Genomic DNA, 16148 nt, shown 5'->3' with positions numbered 1-16148 from the left:
TTTGCTATTTCCAGTATGCATTTTATTGCTTCCCCCTCTTCCTATAGGTTTCACTTTCTTTGTGTATTTCAGTAATAACCTTCTATGATCTCTACATTGCTGCAGCCTTCTCTTTTGGCATGCCCGTCAGCGACCCGTGCTTGGGATGAGCCCTGGAACAGGGGGTTCCTTCTTACCTGCTGTCGGCTTGTGGCCTCTTCTGCTGGGGGGGGGTGGCAAGGAAAGGGGGCTGAGGGCTGAGGCTGGGCTCCACATCCTTCCAGTGGGGTTTGAAATGCCCCACAAGTACTGCCCCCACGATCCCGTGAGCTGGCACTGCTCTGTGCGAGGGGACAGCAGGGGACGGGAGGCATGCCAGGAACTCTCCTGGGGCAGTCTGACACCCGGGACCACGCAACAAAGGGCAACCAGCCTGGGAGAGACCTGGGAGGGACGGGACTGGGAATGAGAAGACTTAATGCAGGGCAAGGCAGAGCGGTCTTGAGCTGCTTTGGTAAATCCCAGCACAACAAGGGAGATCGGAGAGCCTGGGAGAAGTGAAGGAGGAAAGATGAGAAAGATCATCTTGGAAAGACAGCCAGGAACAAAGGAGAGGCAAGGCGGAGAGCGAGCCATGCAAAGGGGCAAACAGATGGAGGGAAGAAGACAAAGGTGAAAGGTGCAAGGCTGGCAGCCAACAGCAAGTGCCAGCTCAGTTCGGAAAGGGGCAAAGGGGGGAGGCAGGGCTGGAGGCAGGACCTGCTGTGGTGCTCCCCCCCCAGCGCCACAGGGGGAGGCAGCACGGCATCTCCTGCAGCCCTCAGGGCTCCGTCTCCCCGCACACCGGGGCAGCCCCGCGGCACAGGGCCAGGGCTGCAGCCCCACCAGGGAGAGCAGGATCGGGGCCGACCCCCGGGGCTCCCACTGGCACAGGTGGCAGGGCGAGGGAGCGCTGAGAACACCAGAAAGCTGTTGTTTATGTGGAGCCGGGTGTAAACAGCAAGCATGTCATGGAAAAAACATGCCCTGCAAAGACAGAGAGACTGAAAGCAAAATTGTCAGCTTTACAAAACATTCCTCCCTTGCAAAGCAGAGAAACCTGGAGGTGTCTAGGCATCCACACCAGCTTTATTTATCCAGGCGCCTCTAATGTTCATGCCTAGGCAGTGTGTTTGCTGCCGAGGCTGGATCACCACGTGGAGGCAATAAAACGGCTAAAAATGGAAAAAGCAACTTTTCCACAGATTTCCTGTGGCAGTTTGTCATGGAGCGGAGCTGAGTGATTGATGCCTTCTGGCCCTGGAAAGGGAGCCCGCCAGTGCCCAGCCCCTCGGTTCCCCTGCTCCGTGCTCCTGCCCCGCTGCCACCTCCCCGGGCCGAGGTGCTGAGCCCACAGCAGGGGCTCCATCGGCTCCCTCCTCGCTCAGCACAGCACCAGCTCAGGCGGAAGGTGCCATGCCCAGAGAAGTACCAGGCGTGGGTGGGTTTACACCAGCCAGGAATAACCCAACGGCTGTTGACTCCTCCAGGCTGACACAGGATGTACGCTGCTGTTTTCCGCTGCGATCTGCACGGAGCTGCTGGTGTCCGAGCCTCTGCTCTGGCCCCTGGCAGAAGCTGTTGCACAGAGCACCAAACGCAGCACCCAGCACCCCAAATGCAAAGCTCCCGTGGGTCACTTCACCCTGCCAGGACGATGAGGTTGGCCCCACACGGGACCAACCCCCTCCGACTGTTCCAGAGCTCTCCTGATCCAGCAGACACTTGGTTCTGTAACTATTTTTACACTCCCAGCGAGGTCCAATTTTGTTGCTCCCACACAAGCACAGGCAAAAGAGGCTGCAGAGAGCACTGCTTTTCTGCAGCCTCCTCCATTTTTCTTTACATCTGCACTGAGTTCCTGGGTGCTGCACAAGAGGAAACCTCATCCCCACCCTGCTGCCAGGCAGCTCGCAGTATCCTTGTTTCTGCTGGGCTGCCACTTTTTGCCTGTCTCATTCTATTATCGTCCCTCTTCCCAAGTAACAAGACAAGTAGTTTTCTGCAGCTGAACAAGCTTTCTGTGCCGAGAAAGCAGGGGCAGTGACTCTTAATGTTTAAGTGGTGCTGCACACAGTCTTTTGGCTTAAGTGTGAGCAGCCAAGCAGAAGCCTGGGCTGGAAGGGTGCGAGAGGGAAGGAAGCGTGTCAAGTGGAGGGAGCCAGAGCACTGGGGATGAAGCAACAGTCTGCATCCATACCCTGCAACAACCGTGTGGTTCTCCTGGGTCAGCCTGCTTTTAGGCCATCACGGTTTGGAGACTACGCATCCCCAACCTGGTAGAGAAATGTAATTCTTGCGTCTTGTTCTTCCAGCTGACGGCTGCTCCTTCTGCCCTCGCTGAGGCCAGAAATCACTGCCGCCGTGCGGGGCGGCCCCTCCTCGCTCCTGTCCCCTCCCTCGCAGTGCAAGCCGCGGGGCCGGGGCTGCTCAGGCGCCGGGAAGGAGGCTCGCCGGGAGCTGGAGGGACACCGCGCCTCGCTGCCAGCGCCTTCCCCAGCCCGCTGCCGGCTCTGCCCGCGCCTCGTGCTCCCGCAGCTTCGAGCCCTGCCTTCCCTCGCCCCGCGCCCACCGCGCCCCAGCGCCGAGCCGTGCTCCCGGCCGGGGCCCTGTGCTGCCGGCCCTGCCGAGGCGCGGTGCCCCCGTCCCTGCTCCGCCGGGAGGACGGGGCTGGAAGGGGGGCGCGGGGCTGCGGGACCCCCCCGCTGCCGGGGTCCGGCGGCTCGCACCGGGAGCGCGGCCGCTCCGCGCCCGGGCAGCGCAGGGCAGAGCCGGCGGGGCGGGACGGCCGCGGGCAGCCCCCGGCGCCGCTCCGGGTCCCGGCGCGGCGAGAGAGCGAGGCCGGTCCCGAGCCGGTCCCGGTGCCAGCCCCGGCCCCAGCCCCGGCCCCGCCGAGCGATCGCGGGGGCTCCGGGCGGCGCTGACGTCAGGCGGCCCCTTAAATAGCAGCGCCGCCGCCTCTGCCCCGGCACTTCCCGCGGAGGCAGAGCCGCCGCCGCCGCCGCCGTCCGGAGCGCCGCGCCCGCCGGGGATGGGAGCCGCGCCGCCGGGGCCAAGGGCGCGCGGGGGCCGGGGCGGCGGGCGCAGCCCCCCGGGGCGACCCGGCCGCGCCGCCGCGTAGCCCCGGGCCATGCCGGAGCGGCCGCGCCGCGGGGCCCCGGGGGCAGCGCCTCGCCTGCGCCGCGCCGAGCCGCGCCGGGCCGGGCCGCACCATGCCCGCCGGGCCGGCCCCATGGAGCCATGGCGCGTAGGGCGCAGGGCGGGCGGGCCCTGGCTCCGTCCCGGCGGCTGGCGCGGCGGCTGCTGTTCGCGCTGACGCTGTCGCTGTCCTGCTCCTACCTGTGCTACAGCCTGCTCTGCTGCTGCGGCGGCCCCGCCGCGCCCCGCGCCCGCTGCGCGCCCGCCCGCAGCGCCGCCGCCGCCAAGAAACTTCTGCAGAAGTCGCGGCCGTGCGGCCGCCCGCCCGCAGAGCCCCCGGGCAGCGCCGCGCCCGCCCGCCGCCCCCGGGAGCCCCCCGCGCCGCCGGCCGGCAGCGCCCCGGGGCCGGGCCGCCCGGGCACCAAGCGGCTGCCCAGGGCCATCGTGGTGGGCGTCAAGAAGGGCGGCACCCGCGCCGTGCTGGAGTTCATCCGCGCGCACCCCGACGTGCGCGCCCTGGGCACCGAGCCCCACTTCTTCGACAGGAACTACGACCGCGGGCTCGAGTGGTACAGGTGAGGGCGGCGCCGCGGAACGGACCCGGACCCGGCCCCGCCGAGCGCCCGACCCCGGGCACCCCGCCCGGCCCGCGAGGCCGAATCGCCACCGCGCTGCCCGGTGCCGCTGCCCGGTGCCCGGTGCCGGTGCCCGCGGCGGCGGGCGGGGACGGGTCCCGAGGCTGCGCCCTCCGGCGCCGCGCATCCCCGGAGCGCCCGCGGGCGCAGCGCACGGGGGAGGCTTGGCGCTCGCGGCCGAGCCCGCACCCGGCCGCGCCGGGGAGGTTCCCTCCTCATCCTCACCGCCCTCCTCCTGCAGGGCCGGGGGGAGGCCGCTCCCCGCCCGTGCCCCAGCCCTGTGCCCTCCCTCCCGCGAGGCTTCTGGAGCCCCCAGCCCCGCATCCACCCTGTGGGTGCAAACGCCCCAGCCCCGTCCCTGCGGGCCCCTGGCGCTGGAGCCAGGACGGTGAAGCAGGTCTCCCACCCGTCGGAAGAAGCACCCGGCAGTGAGAAGGGGCGAGTCACAAGGCTGCGGGATGGCACAGGCACTGTCCCTGGTGCTGCAGCCCTGCTCAGGGTCCCTCAGAACCCATCCTCCCCCATCTCCTCTGTCTCAACTCAGACAAGTGTGTCTGCGATCCCTAATACTTTGCAGAGAGCAGTGAGTGCATCTCCAGCAGGAGATGGTAAGATTTTAATTTGAGTAAAGGCTTTTGAGGGCAGTTCAGCGGTGCTCAGAGAGGCAGCGAGCGCCATGCGTGGGCTCATCCCAGTGCTGTGGGCAGTGAGCTGGCCTCTGCCCAGTGTCCTGGCGTTTGCTGTGTGTTGTGACAAGTGCTGCGGGCGCTTTGGGTGCCCTCAGGCACAGCTGGGTGCTTGTGGGGTCATCGGGAAGCAGTGGAGGCTTTGTTAGCCCCCTGGTGCCTGTGAGCTTGCAGCAGGAGGATGCCCAGCACAGGCAGAGCGCTGGAGCTGGTTGTGGGAGGCAGCCTATGGGGCTGTGCACCCAGCTCTGCTCCCTTCCTCTCTCATGCACTTACTCCTGTCTCAGCAGTGGTTTTCCAACAGAGATGTGCCCTGTCCCTGGGCAGAGCGGTGCTCCTCGGCTGCCAAATGGGTTGGGATGCACCACGATGAGATGCTCACTTCCAGCTCTTCTGGGATCCCTGTATCTGTCTCCTTGCTGGCCAGACATGAGTCATGCCTGTGGCGTCAGGACGCTGCTTTCTGACTGCGAGCAGGTCAGAACTGCTCTGTGTATCGCAGGGGTGGTGCTCCAGCCATTGGCACCGGCACCGGGTCTGTGCTGGGGAGGCAGCTCAGGCACTGCTCGGGGAGGGCTGTCAGCAGATGTAGGCAGCTCCACTGCCGAGTTGTACGTGGGTCACGGCGAACCCTGCAGAGGGATATGTCCCATTCCTTTTGCTGTGGCACCGCTGGCAGGTGACTGGAGAGCCAGCACAGGTGCGGGTGGAGCGCTCCGAAGCCGTGTCTGTCCTAAGGGAACTGCAGCCAGCCCAGTTCCTCCTACCCTTCACCTCCCATTGCCCCTCAGCAGGTTTGTCCCCCCATCCAGATGTCAGGTGCTGTCACCTGTCCTGCATTGCCTGAAAGCAATCGGGAGCGATTCTGCAGTACAGGCGAACGAGGACAGGAGCAGCAGTGGTTTGGCTGAGGGGCACCGAACAGCCGGATGGGCAAGGCAGCAGGACACAGGTCCTACCGAGCGCCTCGCTCAGAGGGAAGCTGCGTGTGCTCAGCACCTGGCTGGGAAATGGCCTCCCCATCCTGTGTCCAGGTCCTGCTCGCAGTCCTGGGCCCTGCAAGCTCTCTGGGCTCTGGCACTTTCCCACACGTGGTGGCTGCAGTGGGCTGTGGGGAGCCTGGGGCTGGGGGCCTCGGCGGCAGCATGGGACTGACCCCACGGCACTGCTCCAGGGGTGGTGGCTGTGCTGTGAGCGTGGCCGGGTGCTGCCAGGGCCTGGCTTTGTGTCCAGATCAATAGATCGCATCGGAGCAGCGGAGCTTCCAAATTACTTAAGATAAAACAATTAAATGACACTTCCCTGGTTTTATTACTTTTTTTTTTTAACCTCACAAATGTGCCAAAACATAAGCGCGGAGGCTGCTAACGTATAAAGTGTGGAATTGATTTTACTTCTTGCAAGTGGAGCAATTAAATGTGGAGCAGGTCTAACCCACAGCATGACGAGCTCGTGTCGCTGCCAAGAGACCAAGGAGGCAGGAGCAGGGTCCTGGCGGTGGCTGTGCCCCGGGGAAGGGCAGAGCTCTTGGCACCCGGCTGTGAGGGGCTGCTGGCCAGGACCAGCACAGGGGCCGCCTGTTCCTGCTGGCTGGGAGAGGGGAGAGCCAGAGCATGGGCTGCGTGGAAGGGCAAAGGCTCCCCTCTTGTGAGCAGAGACATCAGCTCCAGGAGCCCCTGCCCTGTGATGGCCGAGCTCCGTCCTTCCCATCCTGTGCTCCAGTGGGGAGCCGAGTGGAGGGCGCAGGCAGGGCTTTGCTGCAGGTGGGAGCAGCGAGAGAGCTGACTCCCTGTGACATTCCCAAAACATGAGCTTCTGTTTTCCTGTGTTTTCCCCTGACCCTGAGTTGGGCTGATGTGGAGGTGGCAGGAGCAGTGCCAGGGGAGCTGTGATGCTGCTGTCCTTGCTGGCTCCAAGTGCTGTGCTTACTCACAGCTGCTGTTTCCCTGGTGGCTCCTGTAGCACCTCCTGCCTTCTCCCAGGGCAGCTTTGGCTCATTCCTCTTGGAGACTGCACGCTTCAAGTGGGCCCTGAGCGGGACCCCTCTGCTCTCCCCCCTGCGAGACCGCAGAGCTCAGGAGCTGCCTGCCTAATGACAGCAGCCCAGGAACACCCATGCCATTCCCAATTCCCATCAGCCTCTCTAATCCACCTCATTAGCTAGAGATACACTACAGGAAAGGTATTTTTAGCAAGATCTGTTTTAAGACAACTGAAACCAAACAGCCAGCTACTGGGGAATATCGATTCATTACCAATCCTGGACTAAATGTTCGATACAGAGCTTTTCCTGCTGCAGGTAGCGTGCCAATAACCTTCAATATTTTCCAGAGCACAGGGAAGACAGGGTTGTTTAATTTGCAGTTAACTTTGAGCAGCAACCGTGGGTGCAGTTTTCCTCTCCAAGATTCCTGAGTAACTCCATGAAATGCTCAGCGCCGCCGCGTCACTGTCCCCAGGGAGCTGAGCTGGGAGGCGCTGGTGCCATGGGCAGCCCTGGGCGGCTCCAGCTGGGATGCAGCCGCGTGGATCCTGTCCCAGGGCAGCTCACCGAGCGCTGCCAGCCTCCCCTGCCAGCCTCCCTGCCGTGCTCGTGGCCACCCTGGGGAACAGACCCGGGTGGGGAGGAAAACGCTGCACCCCCCACGCCTGCGGAGGGAGCGAGCAAGCCCTGGCTCCCGCACTCCGCCTCGCTAATTGCTCTCTGCTAATGGCCAGGTTGGCTCACACACAAATGGGAGCCCATTAGGGTTTGCCCAACGACACCGACTGTTTTGTGGGCTTGACTGACAGTGCATTTTGCTAAAGTTAATTAGCAAGAAGAGAGGAAGGCAGCAAGCTTCAAGGATGCTTTGAAGTTTCCTTGACTTCAGAGAGCGCCCAGGCGCAGAGGAATGGGTGCGGGCCCCCGGCACAGGCTGTGTGCCTGAGGAGCTGCCCTGCCTGCAGCGCCTGCCCTGGCTGCTGCCGTGGGCCTGGGGCAGCCAGAGCCCTGCAGCCTGGGAGAAGGCAGGGAGGTAAATCCTTGTAGGGCGCCAAGTCTTCAATATTAATGATGCGTGCTCTCATTCTGTCTTCCATGACCTTGTTTGTAAACACTGCAATTTGTTCTAACCTTCGCTTCAGTAGCATGAAATCTCTCTCAGAACCTGGCGTGGCCGTGGGCATGGATGCTCCATGGAGCTGACGAGTGAAGGCCGCTGGGCCGTGGTGACCTCGGGCATCTGCTGCTGGGCCGGCTGCAGGGACCCCAGCCCTGTGGGAGAGAGCGGGCCCTGGGGCTGACAAACAGCGGCTGGTGGCACAGCCCGGCTGGCCTGGGGCCGTGTCAGAGGTGTGTGAGGGGTGGCTGCATCGTGCGAGGCCGCTGCTGTGCTCTGGGTGCCCGCACGCTGCCCTGTTCCTTTGCACGTTCCAAGCACTGGAATATCTCCACGTGGGCAGCGCGTCTCCAGCTTGAGCTTTCCATTAGGGAAGCACTGCAGCAGCCGTGGCACATTACGGGATTTTTAACGAGTGTTCATTTTGGAAGTTTCACCTCTGAAAACAGTTGCTGTGGGAATGGCCAAGGGGCAACCCCAGCCCCTCTCCGTGCGCTGCAGCCTCCCCAGGAGGCTGGTCTGCACCGGGCTGGGGTGCGCTCCCCTGCGGGTTGTTCCCTGCCTGGCCTGCGGCTGCTGGGCGCTGGGAGTCGGTGCTGGGTGGCTACTTACAGGGATGGGAGTTACACCCAGGCTTGCGTGCGTGAAGGGCATCGGCAGTGTGCCCTCTGGAAAAGATTTTGTTGACTTAAAGGACACAGCAAATCTCTGGAGCATTTGAATGATTAAAAATGAATCAGCAACAAAGTTAATTACTGTGCTCACACTGCTTTTATGCATTGAAATGTCCCTCATTATCTGTCTGTGAGCACTGGTGTAAAATCTTGGAACATAAACATTTATTAAAGGGAGCTGCTCCATCGTTAAAGCTCCGGACTGCCTCAGCGCAGGGCCCAGGTGTTCTCCCAGTGTGGCAGGAGGGACACGGGGCTGGGACGGGCTTTCCCTGGGTTGTCCCTCAGGTCATCATTTTCCCAGCGTGGGTGACGGTGTGATCCCTGAACTGTGCAGGCTTTAGGGGGACGCAGCCGAGTCCATCCTGCTCAGCTGAGAGCCCTGCTCCTGGGGCCAGCACCCCCAGCCCTCACAGCGTGGCCATCCTCAGCAGGGGACACTGCCGTGGGAAGGCCTGGGGGACATGGGGACTGGGGCTGGGGCTCAGTGCCCTGTGGCCTCCTCACGGTGCTCTGTGACTCCATGACCGCCAGCTGTTAGGCATCGGCTGCTGTATTGCTGTGTCCTGAGAGTCTGCTGCAATGTCACTCCACCAGAAGAGCTGTTTTATCTTCCTCACACCTCAGTTTCTCGCATGCTTGACCCAGTTTTGCTTAAACCTTCGTGGAGCTTTGCTTGAGCTTTCATCTACTGACAGCATCTGAAGTCCTGCCGAGCCCAGCACTGGCCCCATGTGCACCTGTGGCACAGCACGGCACAGCATGGCACGGCACGGCACAGCACGGCACAGCACGGCACAGCATGCCATGGCACAGCACAGCACAGCACGGCACGGCACGACCCCTCTGCAGCGGGCACAGGGCTCAGAGTCAGCTGGAGGCTGTTTGCCTGCTGCAGGCAGGCTCAGAGCAGCAGCCGAGGTTTGGGTCCCCACGTCACCGGTGCCTGCCCAGGCACCCTGTGCACCCCAGCCGGGCTGGCTGCATGGGAGCAGGTCCGAGGGGAGCCCAGCGGGTGCTGGATGTGCTGCAGGATTTCGCTGCCCACCCAGGCTCCCCTCTCCCCGTGCCCAGGCAGCAGGCGCTGAGCCCACGACATCGGGTGGCTGAGGGAAAGCACTCGGCCCTCATCACGAGAGCCAGCACTTGGGATTTTTTTGCCAAATTAAACAGTTTGTTTTTATGCCGATGAGTGGATGAAGTCCAGGATTACACACACTTCAGTCTGTGGCCTCTGAGGAGAGCCCTGGATGTGCTCGCCAAATCCTCTGCACACAGCGAGCGGCAACAGGCAAATATTTACCCAGGAGCTGGCTCTGCTGCGTGCTGCACGGGCTGGATGCAGACCTGGGCCATAACGGGATTATCGAGTGTGTGCTCCCCCCCGCACGCTTATCTGCAATATCTCAATCATCTGATGAATTTTTGTACAAATTTATCCCTGGGAGAGTGTTTCACGCATGTTCGACATCAAAGCAACGTAGGCAGCAAGGGAGCGTATGTTTCTTTAATGTGGGAGCGTTGTAGGGGCCGCAGGGTGCCCAAAGGCAGATTATGAGAAAATTAATAATTCAGGCCTGGGAAAGGTGCTGGCGAGAAGTTAACTCCTTCAGGGCAGGCACTGCCTTCACAGTGTGCAGCTGGGGCAGCCACAAGCAAGGCTGGGCAGGGATGTGCCGGCTTCGGGTGCTGCAGGGGACGGCCACCAGCTCGGGGCAGGGACGTGGCTTCTGTCCCGGTGCTGCCGCCGGCGCCTGGGAAGCGTCCTCCTGCGGCTCCTGCCGCCCCCCTGGGTGTGCCCGTCCCCTCGCTCCAGTAAGGGGGCAAATACAGCCCCGAATCTGAGGGTAGGAAGCGAGCGTTAGTGCTCATAGAAAATGTCACTAAAGGGCTTTAAGAATTTAGTAACTACAATAAAAATAATCTCTAATTCAAGAGGAATTAGTGCTGTATCTCCAGCCAGATTAATGCATTGAGCAGGGGATTTGGCTGGTGCTGGGAAGCCCGGAGGGATTGCTGCAGGTCCCTGGGGAGCATCCTGGGCTCGCAGAATGGCAGCAGGGCCAGGGCAGGCGCTCTGTGGGGGCACGGCGGGCTGGGGGCACGGTGGGCTGGGGGCACCTGCCCTCTCCCCAGCACAGCAGCAGCGATGCCGACCCCCTCGGGGAGCACGGCGTGCTGTAGGGAAGGGGCTGTGGGCCTGCCTGCGTCATCGGCCGAGCAGAGCACGGCTGGAGGGAGGGAAGGCTGGGGAGGGCTGGGGGGAGCCGGGTGGGAGCTGTGAGCATGGGCACCGCAAGCAGATGTGTCTGCAGCCCACGCCTGGCAGGCGGGGAGAGCTGCGATGCCCCGATAATTAAATCCCTCTAGTGGTCAGAGGGCTAGCCTTCTTGGCAAGCACAGGGAAAAGCAAATGAAGTGGAAAGCCCGTGGCTGCTGAAAGGCGTGTGCTGGAATGACGGGGGAGCTGCACCCCGGCGCTGCTTCTGGGAAGTGCCTCCGACCCCTGCTCCTCGGAGGGGACCCCAGCGGCTGCCCCCCAGGAGGTGGCTGTGCTCCCTGGGCTGGTCCCTGTGCAGGCGAGGGGAGAGGCGCTCCTGCAGCCCACGCTGCTGCGAGGCCGGAGAGGAGCTCGCTCCACTACCTCCCTAATGATTTCTGCGCAGAGCTGCCCTGCTGCTCACTCAGCATCAGCTTTTTTAACCTCCTCCATTTCTGCTGCGTTGCAGATTCCCCTCACCAGGACAAAGCGCGGACGCCTCGTGCACGCGCTGCCAGATGGAGAAAGCTCCCGTGTGCTCTCCCCAGCCGGGCAGTGCCGATGGGACAAGTGTGGGGAGAGCCTGGTGTGTGTGACAGGAGCGTGAGCGGTGCTGGCACAGGGCAGGGGGAGCTGAGCCCCTTGGTGGGGTGTCCTGGGGCAGGGGAAGGCAGCACCAAAACCACTGCCCGTCCGTCCTGGGGCACCGACACAAGGGTGCCTTGTTCCCAGGGTGTCGGTGGCACTGGCACGTCTCTGGCCAGGGCTGCACCTCCCCTGCTGGGGCACCGTCCTCGGCCCTGGTTGGCACCGTGCAGGAGAGGCAGCAACAACCCTGAAATCGGGGGGCACGGCGGGTCCAGGCAGCGCGGGGCACCCAGGGTGGCACAGCCCAGAGGGCCCCAGCGCCGCGGAGCTGTTCCTGCTGCACCGGGGTGCGCAGCGCCGCGGGCCAGGTGCTGGGAGCCTTCAAACCTGAAGACACGAGCCCGAGGCTTAAAACTCTGTGACATGCTATTTGTATGCAAATAACTTTGTGAATGCAGAAGTCCAAAAATATCATTTTAAAGTCAACTGTAATTAAGTTTGCAATGCATTTCCCAGCTCTTGCAGCTCTGGGGATCCCGCCGTTAACATAAAGATGAATGTGTGGATGACATTTCTCCCCCTTGCATGGTTTCACTGGTGATTTATTTATCTATTCGGGCTGTGTTTTGTTGTCTCAGCAGTCTCTGTTGTTCAGGAGCAGCAAACACTGGGAGTCCATCTAAAAAAAAAAAAACAGCTCTTGTCTCATTTCTGTAATTTACTATGCAGAGATTTTTTGTTTTTTCATAATTGATTAGAACCTGTAATTTCATTTTTTAAATACATGGACCTAATAGCTCACGTAATGAAAGTCTAACAAGCCTGAAGATGAGCCATTAATGAAACAGCAGTTTTATGATTCTCCACCAATATATTGTAATAGTGATTCGCTTATAAAGCTGTCCTGCACTGATTTATGATGAAACTTGTTTGTGATATGGAGATACCAGCAGTGGGGCCTGGCACTAAATTAGCATTTCCTGACAGTCATTAAACAATGGGAATCATAATCTGGATTTATGGGGTTTGGAGCAGAGCAGTGGGAAAGGCCAATTAAGCCACGGCTGTGCTCAGGTACCTATGTAAAACATCCCCGTTAATTTATGCTAGTTAATTAGTTCTCTTTCAAATGAGAAAGCTGGTCAAGAGCAAGTGAGGGCTGCAAGGCCAGCGAGACTGGGACCAGGTGGGTGCTGCCCCCGCGCCACTGCTGCGTTTCCTCCCAGCTGTTTTCCATCAGGGTTCGTTCTGCAGACCAAGCCCAAAGGCAGTGGCTGTGGACCTTGTTCCAGGGACCCTGCAGGGACCACGTGGATTTCCAGAGGGCTGAAGGATGCTTCCCTGGCGGTCTCTGGTCGGGGTCACGGCTGCAGTGTTCCCAAACAGCTGTGCTGCAGCAGGCCAGGAAGGCAGGGTCTGTGCAGGGTTATCCCATGAATAAATCAGTGCCTCGCTCCCGCACTGCTGCAGGCGGGGTTGCTGATGTTTGCTTCCCGTGGCTGCTTCTGTCCTGAGGCTGCGCTGGGCCAGCCCTCAGGAGATCCAGGTCTGGTCAGATGCCTGCTGTACCAGCCCTTCCTCTGCCTCGCCCCCCAGGTCCCCTCGTGGAGGGGACACAGACCTGCCAGGCTGCAGGCATTCCCCTGTGCCACATGAGCTCTGCCTGTCCTCTCAGAAGAGCTGGGGGGGCCCAAGCCCCCTGCACACCAGCGGTTGCAGCGGGGGGCACTGGGTGCACCCAGGGCTCACAGGCAGGGGCTGTGTTTGGGGCCTCGGGCAGCTGGTGGTAGGCTCCGAGCAGGGCACAGGCGGCTGCGGAGCATTGAACGTGTGGTGGACTGCTCCGAATAAACCCTTCCCAGAGGCACATTTCTCAGCTCACCATAAAGCTCTCCCCAGGCAGCGCCTGCTTGTGCCTTACAGCTTGCGTTCTGCTGCGCAATTAAATTGCAGTCGCTGAGCCACTAACTTGTACTGCAAAGTGGAAATTGTAGCAGATGCTTTTGAGCAGTAAACACAGCTGAAATATAAGGTTCCTGCGAGTGCAGGAGAGCCTGTGGGTGCATACGGCACGCACTCCCCTGCCTGTGCCTGGGGGGCTGGTCACCTGCGTTTGGCACCGCTGTCCCCTGGCTCCTTCAAAGCCCTGTGGACAGGGAGGAGAGCGGTGATGCCCCTGCCCCTGGCCCACGGAGGACACCTTAGAGATGCTCTGTGGCATCACCTGAGCTGGCACAGGAGCAGGCTGTGGTGTTGGGGCAGGGCAGCAGACACGGGGCTGGGTCTGGCTGGCAGCACGGTTTGCAGGGTTGGGGAGCCCTGAGCCAGGCTGAGCACCTGGGTGCCAGGTGAGCTCCCCCCTCCCTGGCAGTGTGTGACAGCAACGCCCCGGCGTGCCCACTGCTGGCATAGGGGCAGCAAGGCCCCGGGCACCCTGCGCTTCCTGCTGTGCCCCACGTCTGGCTGCGATGGATCCAGGAGTTCACTCCAGTAATACAAAGCCAACCTACAAGTCTTTCCATCCCGTTCGTCTTTATTTGATTTGGATGTTCACTTGTTGAAGCAAGTGATTTAATTAGCCCTAAGCTGGGCCCCAGCCCCTCGTGGTGCAGCACCCCCAGGCTGCCCCCAGCACTGCCCGCCCCGCACACATCCACTGCCTGGCCCTGCAGCTCCGCTTCACACACAGCTGGGGCACAAGGGCTGCATGCAGACAGTGCTGGTTGCCAGGCTGAGGGGACACCGAGGAGGGGTGGCTGTGTCCCCACAGGGGCTGGAGCCAGCACGGCTCTGGCTGGCACCTGGTGCTTGCCTGTGGTGCCCACGGCTCAGGGAGTGCGGGAGCCTGGCTGCACTTTAATGCTATCAGGGAGGGGAGGAGCCAGGTAATTGCAGTAATTCCGGAAGGAGCCACTGTAATTTCTTGTGCAAATGGCAGCCAGTGTAGTAATACATGATAAAAGGCTGGGCGAAGGCTGGCAGAGGCTGTCTCCTGGTTAATGTGCCCATGGCAGCGATCCGGGCGGGTGGCAGGACTGCTCGGCTGCGTGGCTGCGGAATGAAGCCACACGCTGTCCTTAAACTGATGATGAAGCTGCCACTGGCGGCGATGGAGCAGCCCTGGCTGCTGCACAGCACCAGCTCCCTGGCAGCTCAGCAGTGCCATCCTGCCTGGCTCCAGCCCCCCGGGAGCAGCGTGTCTCCTCTGGCCGGAGCGCGTGGGGCACTGGGGCACACCCCTGCCCTCTGCCGGGGCTCTCAGACGGGACATGGGGGGACACGGCCGGGGCAGACCCTGCAGTGCTGTGGGAGGGAGCGGTGTCCTCCTGCCCTGCTGGGACCGGGCACCCTGCCAGCCCCGTGCCACACACACCGCCCAGCACAGCGTGGGCAGCCACTGCGAGCGGCACAGCTCCTTCCTCACTGTAATTTCCTCTTTGCCTGCAGGAGCCTGATGCCACGAACGCTCGACAGCCAGATCACGGTGGAGAAGACCCCCAGCTACTTTGTCACCAAGGAGGCGCCGCGGCGGATCTTCAACATGTCGCGGGACACGAAGCTGATCGTGGTGGTGAGGAACCCGGTCACCCGCGCCATCTCGGACTACACGCAGACGCTCTCCAAGAAGCCAGACATCCCCACCTTTGAGGGGCTGTCCTTCCGCAACCGCAGCCTGGGGCTGGTGGACACCTCCTGGAATGCCATCCGCATCGGGATGTACGCCGTGCACCTGGAGAGCTGGCTCCAGTACTTCCCCCTCTCCCAGATCCACTTCGTCAGCGGGGAGAAGCTGATCACAGACCCGGCCGGGGAGATGGGCAAAGTCCAGGACTTCCTGGGCATCAAACGGGTTATCACAGACAAGCACTTCTACTTCAACAAGACGAAAGGCTTTCCTTGCCTGAAAAAAACAGAGAGCAGCAGCTCGCCGCGCTGCCTGGGCAAGTCCAAAGGGAGGACTCACGTGCAGATAGACCCCGAGGTGATAGAGCAGCTCCGGGACTTTTACAGACCTTACAATATCAAGTTCTATGAAACAGTCGGGCAGGACTTCAGGTGGGAATGAGCACCCGGGAGCAGAGCTGTGGTGACGTGACGCTGCAGTCTTCCACGAGGGTGGCCTGTGGGGGCCGTGGCCAGGCCCTGCAGCCAGCCCGGCCCTCCTGCAAGCCCCAGGCACGGGCAGGGCAGCAGCCGGGGTGCTGCAGGGTGAGCGGGGCTGGGGGAGCCCAGCTGGGGAGGCGCAGAGCCCTGCTGCAGCCCCTGCAGGATGGGTCCCCACGGGTCAGCGGTGCAGTGGTTCGTGCTGGGGGGTCCTGCTCACTTGTACAGCCCTGTGGTCCTGGGCCACGGCGATGGCCCCACCTCGCAGCCCGTGCACAGGCTCCTCTGGGGCACACCCCTCCTTGGCACCCCAGAGTGAACCAGGGCCCCCGGCTAGTCCCAGCCCCAGGGAGCGGAGGAGGCATCGCTGTCCGTGGGGTCAGGGCAGGGAGGGTCCCAGCCGCCCTGCTTGGCCTCCCAGCACTGCAGCACGGCGTGCAGCCACGAGGGTGGTGAGATGTATCTGCTTGAAGAAAAACTGTCTTTGAAAAATGTTGTACCGATATTTTGTCCTGTGAATAAAGCACAGAATCCTGCTGTTACGGGTACTTTAGTGGCACTAGCATCCTTGTTCAGCATGTGATCTCGTGTGTAAATAAAAGCGGCTACCACCGGTCCTTATGCATGGGCTTTTCTTAGGGCAAGCCCGTCCGTGGGCTGGGGCAGCTCTGTGCTGCCCTGCTCCCCTCGCTGTGCCGCTGGGGCTGGTGGAGAAGCGGGCAGCGGCACAGGGCAGTGACCCTGGGGACAGGACCAGAGGGAGGGAGGGAGGCTCAGCCCCGCACAGCGAGCAGGGAGCCCGACCACATTGCTCAGGAGCACCAGAGACACCCCAGCATCAGCACCGCCTCCTGGCAGGCTCTGGGAGCAGGCTGTGTTACATGCAAGGGATGGGAATTTAGGGTGGAATTGAATGGGCTGTTCTGTAGGAGCCCACAGTTACA

At 61.8% G+C, this 16148-nt stretch overlaps 1 protein-coding gene across 1 annotated transcript; it reads left to right on the top strand.

Moving 5' to 3' along the window:
- Positions 1-3256: 3256 nt before the first annotated feature.
- HS3ST2 (heparan sulfate-glucosamine 3-sulfotransferase 2) lies at positions 3257-15820 on the top strand. The gene is made up of 2 exons (XM_068699326.1): positions 3257-3731; positions 14548-15820. Exons 1-2 carry the CDS (start codon positions 3259-3261, stop codon positions 15164-15166), a joined length of 1092 nt encoding a protein of 363 aa, XP_068555427.1. The 5' UTR covers positions 3257-3258; the 3' UTR covers positions 15167-15820.
- The last annotated feature ends 328 nt before the right edge of the window (positions 15821-16148 follow it).

Source organism: Anas acuta, chromosome 15 (assembly GCF_963932015.1).
Source record: "Anas acuta chromosome 15, bAnaAcu1.1, whole genome shotgun sequence".
NCBI lineage: Eukaryota > Metazoa > Chordata > Aves > Anseriformes > Anatidae > Anas > Anas acuta.
Note: the sequence above shows the minus strand (reverse complement) of the source record. Positions and strands in the feature narration are given on the sequence as shown.